The 19,165-nt window shown below is 32.6% G+C and overlaps 1 protein-coding gene across 1 annotated transcript in view; it reads left to right on the plus strand.

Annotated features, from left to right (window-relative positions):
• Positions 1–1,100: 1,100 nt before the first annotated feature.
• The window catches only part of LOC143072097 (von Willebrand factor D and EGF domain-containing protein-like), a 31,641-nt gene continuing 13,576 nt past the window's right edge, over positions 1,101–19,165 (plus strand). Inside the window, exons 1-8 of the mRNA XM_076246890.1 lie at positions 1,101–1,331; positions 2,075–2,239; positions 3,128–3,193; positions 6,281–6,558; positions 12,592–12,678; positions 16,617–17,030; positions 17,999–18,148; positions 18,636–18,836. Coding sequence (XP_076103005.1) covers positions 1,193–1,331; positions 2,075–2,239; positions 3,128–3,193; positions 6,281–6,558; positions 12,592–12,678; positions 16,617–17,030; positions 17,999–18,148; positions 18,636–18,836 — 1,500 coding nt within the window. The 5' untranslated portion in view covers positions 1,101–1,192. The remainder of the gene's footprint in view (positions 1,332–2,074; positions 2,240–3,127; positions 3,194–6,280; positions 6,559–12,591; positions 12,679–16,616; positions 17,031–17,998; positions 18,149–18,635; positions 18,837–19,165) is intronic.

A 19,165-nucleotide genomic window follows, 5' to 3' on the forward strand; every position in this document is an offset into this window, starting at 1 on the left:
CTTTCTAGTTGAAAACATATTTAATTACTTAGTACTTACTGAAATAAAAAAAAGTATAAATATGATACATTTCAACCAAACGAAGGGGCATTACAATGAAAAGTCGAAGACATTAATTCTTATTCTAAAAAATTTCTTACCAGTCAAATTGAATGTTTAGCAAAAGATACAGGAAACATTTTATTTATCATAAATTATGTTATAATTATTCTATGCGGACCAATTTTATTGACAATGTTTATAATTTACATAGTCCGAAGTTTCGGGTTAATCTTGGTGGAACATTTGATAATATCAACAGTAGTTTTACTTTAAATAGAAGGGACATATTGATCTATAATGGATTAAATGCAAGTTTTATGAATTACTCTCTCATCGTCATAACCATATCCACTGTGTTAACATGGCCATGACATGCTTTAAGAATTCAGAATATAATAAGTGCTTTTGAAATTACCAACGCGGTGAATTTAAATGTTCAAACAAATAAAGAAATAATGAGAATATTATCTATATCTTTTTTTTCGAGTACTGCAGACAATTATTTGATTTATACATGTAGGTCTTTTTTACAAATTAAAAATTATTAAAACTTCCTAGTACTTCTCTTACTAGTTTCATGCAGTACTGGGTTTTGATATTAACTTCCTGACGACTATAATCAGGAATAACCGTTTTTAATTTTGATTCTGAGCCAACGGGATTTTTTTCCATGATGCTTGCACATGCTTGCGAAACAATAGGTTTGGCAGCGTTTCAAACATATAATAGTATTTATAAAATGGATCATACTAAAATATCTGTAATGTATGAAAAATGGACTTCTTGCGAATCGTATTTTACCATATCCTTTCCATTTGCTTGTCGGTAGATGCAACAGGCAAGTACAATAATTTAACATAATCTTAATCACATAGTATGTTTGCATAATCTTTCAGAATTAAAACTTTTCATAAAAATTACGGAATATATTAGATAAGAACAAATGTATAATTATTAAAGGGATCAGTATGTCTGAAACTGGTACTGTTTATTTGAATTTTATTGATGGCAATACTTGGAGATAAACGTACTGTTTCGTCAATCTGGTATGTTAACGTTGACACTAAGTGATACTTTGCTCATAGATCCCTGTACTAACTATGTGACACTAAAAGATCAGGAGAAGCGTTCATCTGATCATCAACTAGAAATGTCAACGGAAACTCCAATTAATGATGTTATGCTGACAGATGGCTGGTATAGAATATTCAGCAGCAACGGAGATGATATGCCTACGGAAGCACCAAATGCTATGAAATGTGGAACATGGTATCCAATCTGGTTAAACGGTAATGATTTTGTTTAATTGTATAAGTTAATATCAATTTAGGACTTAAATACATATTTTTTTATGTTCCCTGTCTTTATCGTCTGTTGAAGGGGTAACAAAATACAAGAAGTGAACTTTCAAATTCAAGTTAAACTGAAGCTTACAGTTCGTCACCAGATCAATTTCTATTTTTTTTTCGACATAGTCGGTATAGTTTCGGTTTGTGCCCTTTGAACTTAAGGACGCTTAACTATGGCAACAGAATACGCATGCTCGAAAATCCTTTCTGTGATTGGACAAAATGCTGTCATGGTGGGTGATTTGGCTGTGTTTGAAAAAACGTCTCGTAAATTCTATTGTGATGGAAAGCAACTGAAAAACTATAAATATTTGAACTAGATCTTACAAAGATTTATATTTTTATTAAAATATTGTTTATCCAATAGCTCTCTGTATCCGTGACAGCTGTTTATTCGGGACAGTTATATAATTTTTAATGTAAACTTTTTTGTACGAACGTAAACGGCTTTTAGAACGCACCTACGCATGTGAGATTTCCGCGGGGTTTTAATGAATGTAAACAGAAAGATACGAGGACCGAGAATACTGAACACAAACAGAGAAAACGTTATTAAAATGTTATCTTTGTGCTTCTGAAGGTTATCGAAATGATAGCTTTAAACATATACTCAAATTTAAATACGTCGGATATCTTTTTTAAAGATAGTTCTTGTTAAAACATATTTTAAACCTCTTATGCAGATACTTTGCCCCTTGCTACTGATGATATAGTGAGTAAAAAAGTATGTTTGCGGTCCTTCAAATTTGAGTGTTCGGAAAGCTGGAACATTGACATTAAAAACTGTAGCAGTTTCTTTGTGTATAACCTAGTTAGTAGTATTACAGAAAATTCAGCATATTGCTTTGGTAAGCTGTTTATTACTTAGGCGTAATTGTATATTTAATTTTGATAAAAATATATGTTGAGGCAATACAACTATCGCTATGCAGTTCAATAATAAGAAACAAAAGCATAAAATAGCAGTCACCTAGATAACAACCCGTTTGGGTTAAGTGTTGCAAAACAAAGATCATCAGTTACGAGCTGTAAGACACAAAGTTTAGAAAGCAAACATTTTGAAACCTTGACAGATTAAGTTGTTCTAAACAAAGCACGGTGACGAGATTTACGAAAGTAGCATAAGTTTCGTGACATACCATAAAACAATGAACACTGTATATATATTTCAAATACCAGTGCTATCCTAAAACAAATTTCTGCGAGTACAACCCGGGTTTTATGGATGCCGTACCTCATGGTCTTTCAAAATTTACATTTTGAAGGCCAAATACTTGTAATACTTTATCGTATTCTTATGTATTGCAACCAGTGGTATATTTTCTCTGTGTTAAAACTACATAACATGATTTTTTTTTATACTAAAAGTTAGATTAGTGAGTTCATCAAAGAGGAACAAGCCCATGATCGATAAAACGATACACTCGATTCATGTTGGAATTGGCTTTGTTAAAGCTGCTAGATAGAAGAATAACAAAATATTCTAAAGCACGAGCTAAATGGACAAAAGACCATTTGTCAAGGACAATTTGGCTTAAACAGAAATCATAGTTGTTAAAATAACGAAACATAGAAAGTGCAATTTCTTTAACATGTTAATGCGAAGCTACGTGTCAAAAATGTTAAGATTAATATTAATTTCCATTTTGAAATACAAATATTTTGAAAGACCAACTTGTACATACATATTTTGTGAAATCATCTTTCGATATGTATATTTCCAATATAATTTGCAGGATCAAAACCTGTGCAATGCCCGTATGGATTTTCCTCAGAAACTGGATTTTATCCAAATTGCAGTAGTAAGTATTAATTACCAACCCGATGCACATCTTCTCAAACAAGTAATGATTTATGTTAAACATTCTTTTCTCCGAGCGTAGTTTACTTATTTATTAAAAAAAATAAGAATAATAAAAAAAGGAGTGGCGTAATTGATACCTTTTCAAAACTGTAATTGGCGAAAATTCATTCTAACCAAACTTTCCATCGGATTTGTTTTTAAGTGATTTGTATTTAGTTCAAGATTATTTATTTGTAACTATTATTCTTCTGCAAACAATGTTTTGTTTTTAATTTGTATCATGTTCAAGATGTTTTGAAAATAAGCATAGCTAAGGACAACATTTTAGCTAGTCGTACTAACGAAATATATTTGTTGTCTGAAATATCTATTGAATTTTGTTCTTTTAGTATTATATCTTAATTATCCGATTTAAATATACTAATTTGCAATCATTATAAGAATAAAGTTGAGAAAGGAAATGGGGAATGTGTCAAAGCGACAACAACCCGACCATACAGCCGACAACAGCCGAAGGAGTTTACTTATTTTATCTATAAAACATATATGGCATTTTGCAATCGGTATCGATGACATGCATGAGTTTGGATGCACTTCAGCGTGATCATCGCTGTTCAAAGTTCCACTGCAGTTCAGAGTCCCACATATATATACATATATATATAAAGTTCCTAGAAAATCAACCTAACGATGTTAGAGTAGATTTGATTCGTAACATCCTCTCCGGCGCCGGGGCTGGAACTTGTACTTTATTTTCTAACTTCTACGACAACACCGCCTAGCATTGCGCAGAGACCTTATCCCCTCCTCTAACTCTAGCTTATAAAAATAAGCTTTCGTTTCCGGAGGTGTTACCTTCTTGTAGGAATTAAACAAGGATCTCTGATACAATACACGAAGTATTTATTTTTAGTGTACAGAAATGATCATCTACTCATCTCTTCAGTATAATTGCAGGATGCTTATCTATTTTTAGAAGCATACAATCACTGTAAATAAATATATTTTTTTATGTATATGTCTGCCTGTGTGTAGTGACAACTGCAAATTATACCTTGTCCATCGGATTTCTTATGATTAAGAATTACCAGGCCTTAGAATATGTATAAAGTGCCTAGAAAATCAACCTAACGATGTTAGAGTAGATTTGATTCGTAACTTCCTCCCCGGCGCCGGGGCTGGAACCTGTACTTTATATATATATTGTATATACATAATGTACACAGCCATGTATCACCATCATAGCTGGTGATCCGATGGATAAATCTGTTGTAGAGTTGTCACTGACTCAGACTGACTCAGACGTACTTATATATATATATATATATATATAAGTCTGAAAATTACTCCAAACAGTGTTAGAGTTAGATTTTCTACTGACAATTTTTTGTTCGTCCCTCAGCGGGATTCGAACTCACACCTTTGATACACTACAGCACCAATCGCTTAGCCTCATGTCCAGCGCTCTAGACCACTTGACCACATCCGCTATATTAAAATATAACTTCAATAGTCGTAGTGTTACCTTGTCACGGAAGGATAATCTAGAGATAGACATGAGACACGTGTTTTTTAAGCGTGTGTAGATGTTATATTATTATTTTTATACACAATGTATTTTTCATTTGTCAGTAATCCAACTCAACAATTTTTATATATCATATGGGATCATGATGCATTTCATTATACAGTCACTAGAAATAAGTATATCATACAAACAAGTCTAAACAAGTGACAAACCATACAATAGATATGCCCACTGGATCTCAGAGTGATAGAGATACATGGTTAATATAAATATTTATATAAGTCTGAAAATTACTCCAAACAGTGTTAGAGGTTAGATTATCTATCTACTGACAATTTTTTGTTCGTCCCTCAGCGGGATTCGAACTCGCACCTTTGATACACTACAGCACCAATCGCTTAGCCTCATGCCCAGCGCTCTAGACCACTCGACCACATCCGCTATATTAAAATATAACTTCAATAGTCGTAGTGTTACCTTGTCATGGAAGGATAATCTAGAGATAGACATGAGACACGTGTTTTTTAAGGTAGATTCATGGTATACCGCCATCTTGGATTGTATAATCACAGTACAAAATCGGTCTAGTTATTTGCCCAAATCAGCAAATTTGGAAACAGATTTGCAATTTAATGGTTAGACTGTTTATTTATATAAAGCAAACTTGCTAATTTATTTTATTATTCAAAATATTTTAACAAGTATCAACCTCTTGGGTTTTTTAAAATCATTTTTTGTCAAATGAGCTATTTAAGGGGAGATAACTCTTTTAGCACAAAATTTATACTGGGCTAATAGGGAAATTTTTTATTTTTACTTGTGGCAAAAAAACTAGTTCGGTGACACCATGTTTTCTTTTTATTATCTTAAAACATATTATAAAACCTATCTTCTCACAATTTATTTCAAAATTCTATCTCATAGAATTTTTTTTATGCACTGTTATGAGTTTTTTCGTGAACAAACTAACCAAATTTAGGCAATTTTCAACGACTCATAGCTTGAAAAATAGCACGGTGACCCATACTTTTTATTAGATTTTTGGAAAAAGCATAGGAAAATCTTAATTTTGTCAAATTATAAGAAAATTCTGTCTCAAAAAACATTTACTTATGATCTACCTTAAGCGTGTGTAGATGTTATATTATTATTTTTATACACAATGTATTTTTCATTTGTCAGTAATCTAACTCAACAATTTTTATATATCATATGGGATCATGATGTATTTCATTATACAGTCACTAGAAATAAGTATATCATACAAACAAGTCTAAACAAGTGACAAACCATACAATATATATAAAAAGAATTGTTAGATGACGTTAAATATTTTCAGATTGTCTCCTGTTGTAGATGATGGGGTCTTCATTGACCATATTTTTCAAAATTTTTCTTGTTTCAATTCGACATATTGAGTTTTCGACATATGCTACAAATGAAACAAAATCACAATAGTTTTGCGGGTTTTGAGTATATTAAAGAACAAGTAAAATTTTAATCCTGAACGGAGAATATTTCTAATACATGTACATGTTTTCATTCTTTCTGTTTAAGTGGATTTCCCAGACAAAACTATAACGAAAGCAGAAGTTATTGTAGACTTAGTTCCTGGTCCTGTAATTTTACTACCATTTGGATTCAGTTTATCAACAGCGTTTACATGTAAATTTAATGAAGTATTTGGAGATGACGGGGGTGAATTTTTGTATGATGTGCAATGGTTCATCAATGGGCAAAGTTTTATTTTACATACCGGAATATCATACAGCAATATTGGAAGTACCAATCTTACAGAGAATGACTGGATCGGAAAACATACCCTAAACATGATCGTAAGTTATTGAAAAAGAAAAAAAAGAAAAAAGAAAAAAATATTTTGAATATCCGTAGAGCGTCCAAAGGACAAATAGCAACTAAATAATAGAAAAAAAGTTTACTAATGATCTCTCCTTTTTTGAAGAAAATTTCAAATATAATTTTCAAAGTATAAACAGACACCTTAAGGATGTACTTAGGTGAGGTAAGGTAAAAATTAAGAAAAAAAGAAATTAAGATTGATACTATAAGTTGGTAGATCATCAATTAAGGAAAAAGATAAGCTAAAAATATTGTTAGGCCATGGACCTCCTTTTCGAGATATTTGAGATATAAAATATGGCAGGAAAAGGCTGACTCGGACTTTAACCTTATATTTGCATTGGTATTATTTGGGTCTCAAAACAAAAAGAAAATCAAGAATCTTCTTAAATTTTGGTAAATGACCATTCATGAGCTATTAAGTCTTATATGAACAAATAAATGGGTGTTATGGGGCAAAATATTTTACATTGTAATGTATGGAAAAACACCAAGGAGTCCAGACATTTGACACAAATTCCAAAACCTCACCTAAGTACATACTTAAGTCGTTTTTTATTAGTGTTAGGTTAATATATGTAATTTTTAATACAGTTTTTGAGTTTTGACAATTTCAGGTATCTTGGTCAAGGTCGCAGTACATATTTTTTTTATGATTTTGCTCTTACTCTTGTTTCTAAAATATTTTGTTTTTCCTTCGATATTTTCTGTATATCATTTTTAAGGTAAACAATATTTTTTATTAACAATGATCAGCTTTCACTCTATTTGTGTTATATATATTGAAAGGTAACCATCCTATATTTTACTGTGTATTCAACCTGAACTTTAAAGGATACTTTATCACTATCAAACAAAAAACACATTGTCTTAGTATTTTGTCCTTTAAACATATAATATATAATTGGTATAAGAGTTGTAGTAATTTCTTATAAATTAAGGATGCTCATGTATGTGCCTAGAAAATCAACCTAACATTGTTAGAGAAGATCTGATTCTTGACCTTCTCAACATCCCGGGCTGGAACCTGTTTAACTTTTACTTCTACTAGAACACCGCCTAACATTGCACAGACACCATGGACACAGACAGTTTTCAATACGAAGCCTTGGCCCACACCGAACAGCAAGTTAGAAAGGGTCCCAAAAGTGACTAGTGTAAAACCATTCAAACGGGAAAACCAACGGTCTAATTTATATAAAAAACGAGAAACACTTATGAACCTCATCAACAAAAGACAACTACTGAACATGGGGTTCCTGACTTAGGACATGTGCAAACACACAAACTGTTATATAGTTGATAAAAATCAGCATTCGTTCCGGGAGGTGTTACCTGGTCGTCGGAATTAAACAAAGACATCTAAACGCAATACACAAAGAATTATGAAGTGTTCACTCATCTAATTCTGTATGATTACAGGATGCTGTTTTCATGATCATTCCTATAAACTTGGAAATACTTTGTGCATCTATTTGCCACTATACATCATGTACTATGTTACTCTAGATAAATCCAACGGGGAAAGGAATTACATCGACCACCGAAAGCTATCTGTTTATGTAGCCTAGGTGGTTCTTGTGGTCTAGAGCTCCTGACACGGTACAGAAGGTATTGCAACGATATCACAGACGCAAGGGTCGAATCCCGGTGAGGGCTAAATTTGAGACGAAATATAAATTATTTTAAGTAAGAAAATACCTAAGAAAGATTTGACACAGTCACTTTGAGACATTTCTGTCTTACTAAATAATACATATATTAAAGTTCATACATTTGTATGATTTAATTCGATAAACTTGGTTTTGACCGTTTATGAAAAAGATAAACCCAGAAAACATTAGAACAAACTTTTCTTAAATTGTCCGTTAATAATTCATGAAAAAAGCCCAAAATATCCAACTCCTTCGGGCAAAGTTGGCCGAACTAAGATTGATTTGGCTATTTTATCAAAGTCCCTTTTTGGTTATATGAAGAACAATTTGACCAAAACAAAACATTAAGAAAATAGCCAATACACCCTGGGCCTTCAAATATGTGCGTTTGAGCGTTACTTGTGAATGTAAACCCAGATAAATTGCTTCGCTGTGCGCAGCTGGATACGACCGCAGATGTCCAACCCTGAAAAGTTGGGGCCAAAATGGACACAATATTCACGCTTGATACAGGTTTGAATTTGGATTGTAATTTAATATTTGACACATAATAGGTTTCTGCCACAGAATAACTTCAGTCAAAGACCTTATATGATTTGAATTTGTTATATTCAATTTATTGCTTTTGTGCAATACACTTTGCTGTTGCGAATTGCCCCCCCTTTAAATAAAATTAACCCCTTTTTTTTTGCTTTTGTGCAATACACTATCCTGTTGAATATCAACCCCCCAAAAGAAATATTTAGAAATTTTCTTTTTAATTTCTGAAATCTGAAATGAGAAAAAATAGGCCCCCCCCCCGTTTTTATTTACCCCCCTGATTTTTTTTCACCTTCCCCCTTTCCCTTATTTCCTCATGATATAGTCATTATCTCAATTCAAATTTCTAATAAAGTTTGCAACAATAATTACCCTTTTAAATACATCATACAATTCCTAAAATATAAAATGGCTAAAATTATTAGTAATTAAAAGTAACTTTTAAAAATAAATTGACAGCTAATCACCTCAAGACAATCATCATTTCTTAATACATAATTTACAAGCAGTGTAAGGGAGGTAATTAAACATTGTTGTTTTAATTTGGGAAATGATTACCTCCCTTAGACTGGTTTTAAATTCATAAGTATATATTTTTTTAGACAGAATTTTTTTATAATTTGTCAAAATGAAGATTATACTATGCTTTTTTCAAAAATATAATAAAAAAAATGGGTCACCGTGCTATTTTTTTAATCTATGAGTCGTTGAAAATCGCCTAAATTTGGTAAGATTGTACATGAAAAAACACATTTGTGTGCATAAAAAAGTTCTATCACGGCTGGTAATCTACACACGCAGAACATTTGGTTCTGCAATGAAAACCGTGAGAGGATTTTCCGGTTGTGCTTGAGTGGAGTAATTTTCACCGCTTCAAAAGGTATGTACATTTCTAAATCTCAATTTTCTTATTCAACTGATCAAAATATTCAAAATCAGAGAATGCTATGCTGTGGTGAATACTTTAACGAAGAGATACATGTATCATTTACCGTTGTACGTAGAGTTGAACTCCTACAAAATCAGTTGCCCCACGAGAAATTGCCTTAAAAAGTGACATTTCAATTTTGAAATGGTTTTATTTACAGACTAACAAGTTCAAATTTAGTTTTTTTTCGGGCAAAGGGTATGAATGTTGTTTTTGGCGGCGTGTACGCTGTCCGGTGTTGATAGACGTCTGAATAATTCTAAAAACTACATTTTTTCATTAAGTCATGCGTGAGGGGATCGGTTCTGATTGAGGACATCGTGAATGCGTGAGGGGAAGTACAAATCATATTTTTATATTCAAGCTATGAGTCGTTGAAACTTACCGAAATAAGGCAACATTGTTCATGAAAAAAACAGTGCTTAGAGAAAAATTTATGAGATTGAATTATGAAATAAATTGTGGGAACCTAGGTTTAATAATATGTTTCACGAAGAATAAAAAGAAAAAGTGTTGTCAATGATAACCAAAAATACTGGAGAGATGTTGGTGAGTATCTCATTCGTCTGGATTCGTCCTTTTCAAACTACTCAACAATGTCCAAAAACAAGTCGAATGCAATGTTGTTTAAAAGGAAAACGTCCACTCTGTACTAATGGAAAAAAAAAAATCAAAAATCTTTCCCTTTTCCCTACGTCTGAGAGTTTATCTAAAGCACTTTGAAAAACTTTATATTCTTCCTCAAGGTCTTCCATGTGGTCTTTATCGTGGTCTACTACGTGGTATTCTTCTATGTCTTCTTCGTTGTCTACTACATGCTCTTCCTTATGGTCTTCCTCGAGATTATCTTGGCTTTCATCGATGTTCGTGAATAATAAATTCTGTTGATCTGCCATTTTTGTTTCGAAAATTTCGTGATTTTGGGTTAACAGATTACGTCTAATATATATAGGTGTTGAAGTTTTGATCGGCGATATACTTTTCTTAAATATATCTGGTGATCTCTGTGACGTATATTTGACGACAGGACTACTCCAAGAGGGTTTAGTTCGCTTCGAGGGCGGGGATAACTTGTATCTCCATGGCTTTTTGTAGAGATTCAATTTCAGTCCTCTTTTCCTTTTTCCTTTGAACAATGGCATTTTTTTGAAATTGAACAAACAATTAATAGTTTGATTTCATTGAATCAGTGATCCGTTTTTGTCTATTAAAGTATTAGGATAAATCTGTGCTTTTAATCAGCATTGATCACATTTATTGAGTCAACAAAAGTCACAAAGCCAATGATTAAAAAAAAATGTTTGTTCTTCCCCTCACGCATTCACGATGTCCTCAATCAGAACCGATCCCCTCACGCATGACTTAATGAAAAAATGTATTTTTTGGAATTATTAAGACGTCTATCAACACCGGACAGCGTACACGCCGCCAAAAACAAAATTCATACCCATTGCCCGAAAAAAACCTTAATTTGAACTTGTAGGTCTGTAAATAGAACCATTTCAAAATTGAAATGTCACTTTTTAAGGCAATTTCTCGTGGGGCAACTGATTTTGTAGTTCAACTCTACGTACAACAGTAAATGATACATGTATCTCTTCGTTAAAGTATTCACCACAGCATAGCATTCTCTGATTTTGAATATTTTGATCAGTTGAATAAGAAAATTGAGATTTAGAAATGTACATACCTTTTGAAGCGGTGAAAATTACTCCACTCAAGCACAACCGGAAAATCCTCTCACGGTTTTCATCATCTTCGCTAGCCAAGGGTTACGATCCACTCCCGCTCTCTTCACCCTTGGCAGATTGAGCCAACATTTGTGATATCAATGTTGCGCCATCTATCGGAAGATTAAAGTCACGCCCATTCCGAATACATTATTCTTGACCAATGGTAGCACTTGAACTCTTCAATTTGGAGGTAAAAACAGGGTAGCGTCCAGATTCTACCCACTTGGTAAAGCCGGAAACGAAAATATACGTCAACATTCATGATTTGTGCATGAAACATACACAGGAACTTCTATTAGTTGATTGAAAACATTCAAGTTGTCACTAAATATAGTCGTATGTTTAGTGAGGTAAAGACTTGTTGCACAATAAACACGTGGCAATTGTTTACAAACACTTTCTACATTTACACGTGATCATTTTATAGGCGCCTTTTGATTGGATGCAGCGAGTTTCTACTGCAACCAATAAAAATCCTTATCTTGTGTCTCCGAAATATTACCTCAATCCGCCAAGGGTGAAGAGAGCGGGAGTGGATCGTAACCCTTGGCTAGCGAAGATGGGTTTTCATTGCAGAACCAAATGTTCTGCGTGTGTAGATTACCAGCCGTGTCTATGAGATAGAATTTTGAAATAAAATGTCAGAAGATAGGTTTTATAATATGTTGTAAGAAAATAAAAATAAAAATGGTGTCATCGAACTTGTTTTTTTGCCACAAGTAAAAATTAAACATTTCCCTATTAGTCCAGTATATTTTTTCTACTAAAAGAGTTATCTCCCCTTAAATGACTCATTTGAAAAAATGATTCTAAAAAAAAAATGAAATGATATTTGTTTAAATATTTTGAACAATACAATAAATCATTAAGTTTTCTTTATATAAATAAACAGTCTAACCATTAAATTGCAAATCTGTCTCCACATTTGCAGATTTGGGAAAATAACTAAACTGGTTTTGTAATGCGATTGTACAATGCAAAATGGTGGTATACCATGAATCTACCTTAATTGTCCCTTAACCAGAAAAAAAAAACACGCTGACGACGACGACGACAACGTGATACCGATATACGACCAAAAAGTTTAAAATTTTTGCGGTTGTATAAAAAGACGCTAAAATATTAAATATTTTTTTATTTATAAATTTATAGGTAAGATGTTCAGTACGATTGAGATATAATGTGGGATTAACACCAGGACACGAAGTCAATAGTGCAAGTTTTTCTGCAGGAATATACGTAAGTTTTACTGTGAATGTACAAAAATTACGATAATCTTTGAGTTGTTTGCATGGTCATGAGTCAAGTATCAGTCTTCGCAAGATTCATTCTACCTAGAAGAATTTCAAAACATTGCAGAAAAAAACAGGCTGTCGTTTCTGCGTGTCTGGTATTTTGAATAATCCCAAGATGAATTTTGGTTAGAATGATAGCAAATGTCGGAGTATGATAGATAAGATATGATAAATAAAAGTTTATTTAAGTGTCAAACATTGAACTACAATAAAATGACATCATGAAACATAAGGTATCAATATTCAGCCTTTAAAGACTTATGAGACACTGTATATACAAATAAAATTTATAATGCCCGCGTCACACTGTCCCGATTTTTACGCCGATGGCAACACGATAATGGAAATTTTCAAAATCGGGACTGATCGTATCCAGATCGGGCTATTCGTAGTGCCATCTTTAACAATCGTAGAACCATCGGCCACTTTTTCTAGCCTTCGGGGACAACTTCGGGAAGGGTTCTAAATTTTTTAACATGTTAAAAAATCCCCGAAGGTGCGTCCGATGTTGAGGGTTCGTATTGAGTTCGTATCACCATCCTCACCATCGTAATGTCACCGGGAATGCATCTTTGCACATCGTATTGCATTCGTGTTTCCATCGTTTCCATCGGGCAGTTTTGACATGACGATGTCTACACGAATGAATCACGAAGATACCCGAAGGTCTTACGATGGCAACACGACTTCGTGAACTCCTCGTAATCCCGTCGTGTTGCCATCGAATAAAAGTACGAAGGCGACAAGATGGAACTACGACGTCAAAAATCCAGCTAAATGTAAGTTAATTTTCTCGCTAAAATACTTTTAAAGTGCCATGCGCGATATGCACTGGTCAGTCTAATACGACAGTTAAGAAAGACGTTCACAAAAAATGGAGCTCATATCATATGATTCTATGAGAACAAGAAAGGCGACAGCGTAGTTTCTTTTAATTCAAATGGAACAAGAAGAGCAGCTAATACATAACAGGCTCAGGATTTACTTTTACAAGTAAAATATTATTTTTTGTCAATTTTTCATATCAAGTAACATAATGAAAATCATAAACGCGCCTCGTACACCAACACTGCGGGTACACGTATATAGGGAAACCAACTTTTTCTTCATTATTCTGATTTTTTATGTGTCGTCTGAGTTGTTGTCACACGAATGTTTACTCCATAACCATTTTGTTTTCTATATGTGATCATATGTCATATTTTGCCGCATTTGTTGCTTTCCCCACATCGTTCCTTTTGTCTACATTATTATGATATTCTCCTGGAAAGAGCTCTTTTTGAATAAAAGGGATCAACAAACCCATTACCTTACCTTTAAGATAGATCAGTAAACATGGGCATAATTATGGGTGATTATTCAGACTAGTGCACACATTTTACAGTTCAAACAAGGCAATGCCGAGCGTGGCATCCCCTCGCATGTAACATATTGGGGACAAATATGGACACTATATTTGTATATGACACATGCAGAAAATGGTAAATTGAATATGCATATTTGATACATAAACTATTTTTTTAGAAATCAACCAAAACATTCAGTAACTGGAAATACCTTTAATATTGTCTTTAGAACCAGCAGGTAAAAAAAATGATTAACCAATTTCCTGTGTATTATGCTATTTAAAGGGGAAAAAATAAGTCCATCTGCATGACCTTGACCTTTGGCCTTGAGCGTAAAAAATGTCAGATCATTACAAGGAGGAACAATATACCAAATGTGGTTAAAAAGAAGCATATTGGTTTTAGAGTGTCCACAAGGGTGATATTGCCTTGTATTACAACTGCCACTGTGACCTTGACCTTTGAACTTTAAAGTCAATAGCGCTTAAGATATTCTTAACGAGTAACACCATACCAAGTTTTGAGCATTTTGGTTCTAGAGCTAGTGTCCATAACAATTTTATCTACACGCAACTTATATGTAGTAGGCGAGGGGATAATAAACTAAGTTTTATAAGAATTAGACAAAAAGATCGATTTGCCGCCATGCCTGACAGACTTGTACAGAAACGATATGTTGTCGAAATTCTGTTCGTATCTTTAAGACATCTTATGGCCATCGCGCCATCATCGTTATCCATCGTGTAGCCTTCGTAATCCATCGTGTAGCCTTCGTGATCCATCGTGTAGGCTTCGGCTGAGATATGAAGCTTAAATACCCGTCTTCGGTTAACTTTCGTATGTCTATCTTTTGCTATCGTATATAATTTCGGCACCATCGTATAGACTTCGTTATTCATCGTACTTGCTTCGGTCACTTTTTGGTATTTTAACGAGATCGGGACCAACTTCGTACGAACTTACAATTTTCGCATTCGGGTGTCCATCGTATATAAAAATCGGGACAGTGTGACGCGGGCATAACAGTAATATTAATTTTTTAATTTTTTAACAAATAATTTTTAACAAAATAAAATTTTTAATTATACCAGTATATGAAAAGCAAATAAATGTTTTTTTTTTCTGGCAACATTAAACATTTTGATTTATATTTGCTTTTATATTTGCGAATAATGTTATTGTACCGATGATAAAGTTTAGTAAACGTTTTTACAAGGTTGTAATATAGAAAACCCTTGATTATTTTTTGATAATTATACACATAATTCTTTCTATATAACCAAAAGCGTTATTTCATGCATGACGATGAGATTTATAAATACCATACGGTGGTTCCAAGGGAACGACAACATGCTCCACCACTCTTATATTATAATTGTAAAAATGTCTGGAAAAGAGTCCGAATTTTTAGCATTAAACATACTCTCACTTTCAATGAAACCACTTAATTTGCCTTTAATATACTACAAACCGGGATTGTCTTTTCTTAATTGGAAAGACTTCAATCAATGGAAGAAAGACATTTACTTACATTCACCAAAACAAATATTTAACGATATTTGAAAAAAATTACAAAATGCAACACAAACTGACTTGACCATATGAACTTAAAGAAATCTGTTGTTTGAACATGTTTCTAAAACTGTGTTTGTGGTTATTGTGTTTCAGTCTAAGATTTGTTAAAGGAATTAAAAAAAAAAAACCCTCTCTAAGTGGCATCTAAGAAATAATAGGGACCTAACATACTTTCATGTGCCTGTCCCAAGTCAGGAGCCTGTAATTCAGTGGTTGTCATTTGTTTATGTGTTACATATTTGTTTTTCGTTCAATTTTTGTATATAAATTAGGCCGTTCGCTTTCTCGTTTGAATTGTTTTACATTGTCATTTCGAGGCCTTTTATAGCTGACTATGAATGAGGTATGGGCTTTGCTCATTGTTGAAGGTCGTACGGTGACCTATAGTTGTTAATTTCTGTGTTATGTTGGTCTCTTGTGGAGAGTTGTCTCATTGGCAATCATACCACATCTTCTTTTTTTTATATTTCATACTTCCTATTTCGTTATTGCTCTACCTGTAGAAATTGGTACTCCTTATCAATAAGTCAGTGATTGAGATATGGAAAAATATGACTAACTTTCGTCTCAAATTAAAAAAAAATAATTTTAAGATGTTTTTCACTTACGAAAAATGATAAAAGGATAGATAAATGAAAAAAATATCCATCAAATTTTGGTTTATCATAGTGTTGAATGCGCTTAGATATTTTAAAAATATGATTAAGAGAATGCATGATGCTGCAACTATTGCAAAGAATCTCTCTTATTCGACTTATTGTACCATTAAAAAAATATTGAAATAGAAAGGTTTCCTTTACATGTTCATTAATTTATTTTTCTTATTTTTCGATCGACTTAAAAATACACTATAATAATAGTTCAATGAGATAATCCGCTGATAATATACTTACATTCAAAAGAAATATTGAAATCAATGATTAACTTGTTTATTATAACATAAGTCGTTTCTATTATATAGCATGAAAAATATGAGTATCAAGTCGCAGAAAAAGAGGAGATAGAAATCAAGCTTTTCAATTCAATGCCTGTTGGGTGCGTGGGTCACAAAGATACGGATAGAAAAGGATGTGTATACAAACTACGTTTAGCTCAACCTGGTTATCAAGTTAAATGTAAAGAGGAAAATGATTGTGGTATATGTAAAGGAACTGTGCAGGAAGGTGATTTATCATTTGAACGTGCTGATTGCTCCTACAACGTCACATCTGCAACGTGGGATCAACCTCTTATCTTAAAAGTTACCGGATATATTAATGGACAGTACGATTTTAAGGATAGAACAACGTATTTAAGAGTTTTATCACAAGAAAAAAATTTCTATATTGATGGAGATAATTTTGCATGGGATAATGTAGTGATACCGGACATAAAGGTACATAAAAATGAAAAATATTTATATTACACATGGTTATGTAAAATTATAATTCTCTTCAGATTCAGAGCGAAAATATAACAATCGCTAAGAAACTAAACAAGCTGAATCGAAACTCAAACGTAAAAGTGAAATATGTTTTTTTTTCAATGAAAAAACGAGTTTACACCAATGAGATAGTAATCCTAAACCCTCAAAATAAATGAAATTAAACTAATGCCATCGGAAATATTAAGCCTATCATACGATCAACATAATGGGAAAGCACAATCACAAGTACAACGAGCAATGACGCAAACAACACTGTACTTATTTACACTGAGCTAGGTTGCAGAGCAATTGATTAGCGTATGAAAATTTTTCACTTCGTATTTTATTGTTTTTTGGCGGAAACTGGCGATCTTGGTTTTTTACACATAAAATCAACGGTCAATATAGAATCTGAAATAAATATGACAAACTAAATAAATGATATTTTCTCATGAGCTGTTTAACAACTTTATATCTTTTCAAGATCCTCGATATATATTATGTATTTAATGTGCACGAAAAGGACAAATATTTAAATTACACAAGATCCTGTAAAATAATAATTCTATTCTATTCAGTTTCAGAACGATAAGAAAACAATCGCTATGCAATTAAACTAGCTATATAGGAATTCAAACGCGAAAGTGAAAAGATAAAGATTGTTTAATGAAAAGACGAGTTAACATCAATAAAATAGTAATCTTAAACACTCCACCCCCTCCCTAAAAAAAATAGCGTATGAAGTATTTACATGAAGCCTATCATACGATCAACATTATGGAAAAAACACAAGTACAAATACTACGTAAACAACACAGTATGTATTTACAAACAACACAGTGCTATGTTACAAAAATCCCTGTGCTATTCTATAGACATCACTGTGCTTTTTTTTTTTTATAAAAGCACTTCAGTGTGTTTATAATTTATGTTTCTAGATCTTAGTCAGCGATGGTGAAAAACAGTTGTCTGGAAGAGTGTGCGAATCCTTTAACGACCCCCACTTCTATACAGCAGATAAATACAGATGGGACAATTACAAACCAGGGGAATATATTCTTTACAGACATAAAACAAAACCTTATCAAGTATGTAAACTATTTCTAGAATTTTTAAGGAAAAATAAATACAACCGTTAATTTTCTAGTGTGCATTTAATTTCTTTAAAATTAGCATTTCAACTATACAGTATTTACCTATAAATTCACACTATAAAGTTTCACACTAGTCATTTCGTTTTTTTTTATAGCTTTCTGTTCGATGTGAACCAAGGCTCCGTGATGAAGGCCGTAACAATTATAGTTGTTTACTATCAAAACAATGTGACTTAAATGGAGAGGTGTCTCATTGGCACCTTTACCGCATATTCTTATTTCTATTATCATCGGGCTTGTATAATCCATTTATTTTGCAACAACAGGTTGAAATATGAAGTCGATAAATATTACTTGAGTATAGTACAATGTATGAGTACTTTCTGTATTTTTTGTAACAATATCTTTATGGTTAAAAGCTGTTATCAGGAACCTGCTAAAACTATGTTATAATCATGTTCCGTAAACAAAATAATTTCAGGTGAATGCGTTGTATGGATTATGTAACGTCGCCGCAAGTTGTAACTGTGGCGTAGCAATAAGAAGTGGTCACTCAATGTTTGTAATGAGGACCTGTGATTATATTGCACAATATGAAACGCGCACACACTCTCCTACTATAGAAATGCGAAGTTGTGATGATTCATCGATGATCATTAAGGAAAATGGAGGAATTTATACGGTAATTTTATAAATGAATAATAAAAGTGATAATAAAAAAAATTATCTTAATTTCCAGACATTAAACTAATAGTAATCTTTCGCAAAATATTGATCAGGATTATAAAAAGTTTTAAAGAAAACTCGTCATTTGGTGTTTAGAAACTGATACCGATGAGAGTACCGATTTATGATTATGTTTAGTATTTCGTATTCCACTGTTTACCCTTTCGATGCAATTGTATACTTTTTGAACGTTTTTAAATATATTAGACTACACTTTCTGATTAATAAGGATACTATTCACACGACTTAGTTGAATATTTAAACATCGTTTAAACAATTATTTTA

This window comes from Mytilus galloprovincialis, chromosome 4, assembly GCF_965363235.1.
Source record: "Mytilus galloprovincialis chromosome 4, xbMytGall1.hap1.1, whole genome shotgun sequence".
Taxonomy (NCBI): domain Eukaryota; kingdom Metazoa; phylum Mollusca; class Bivalvia; order Mytilida; family Mytilidae; genus Mytilus; species Mytilus galloprovincialis.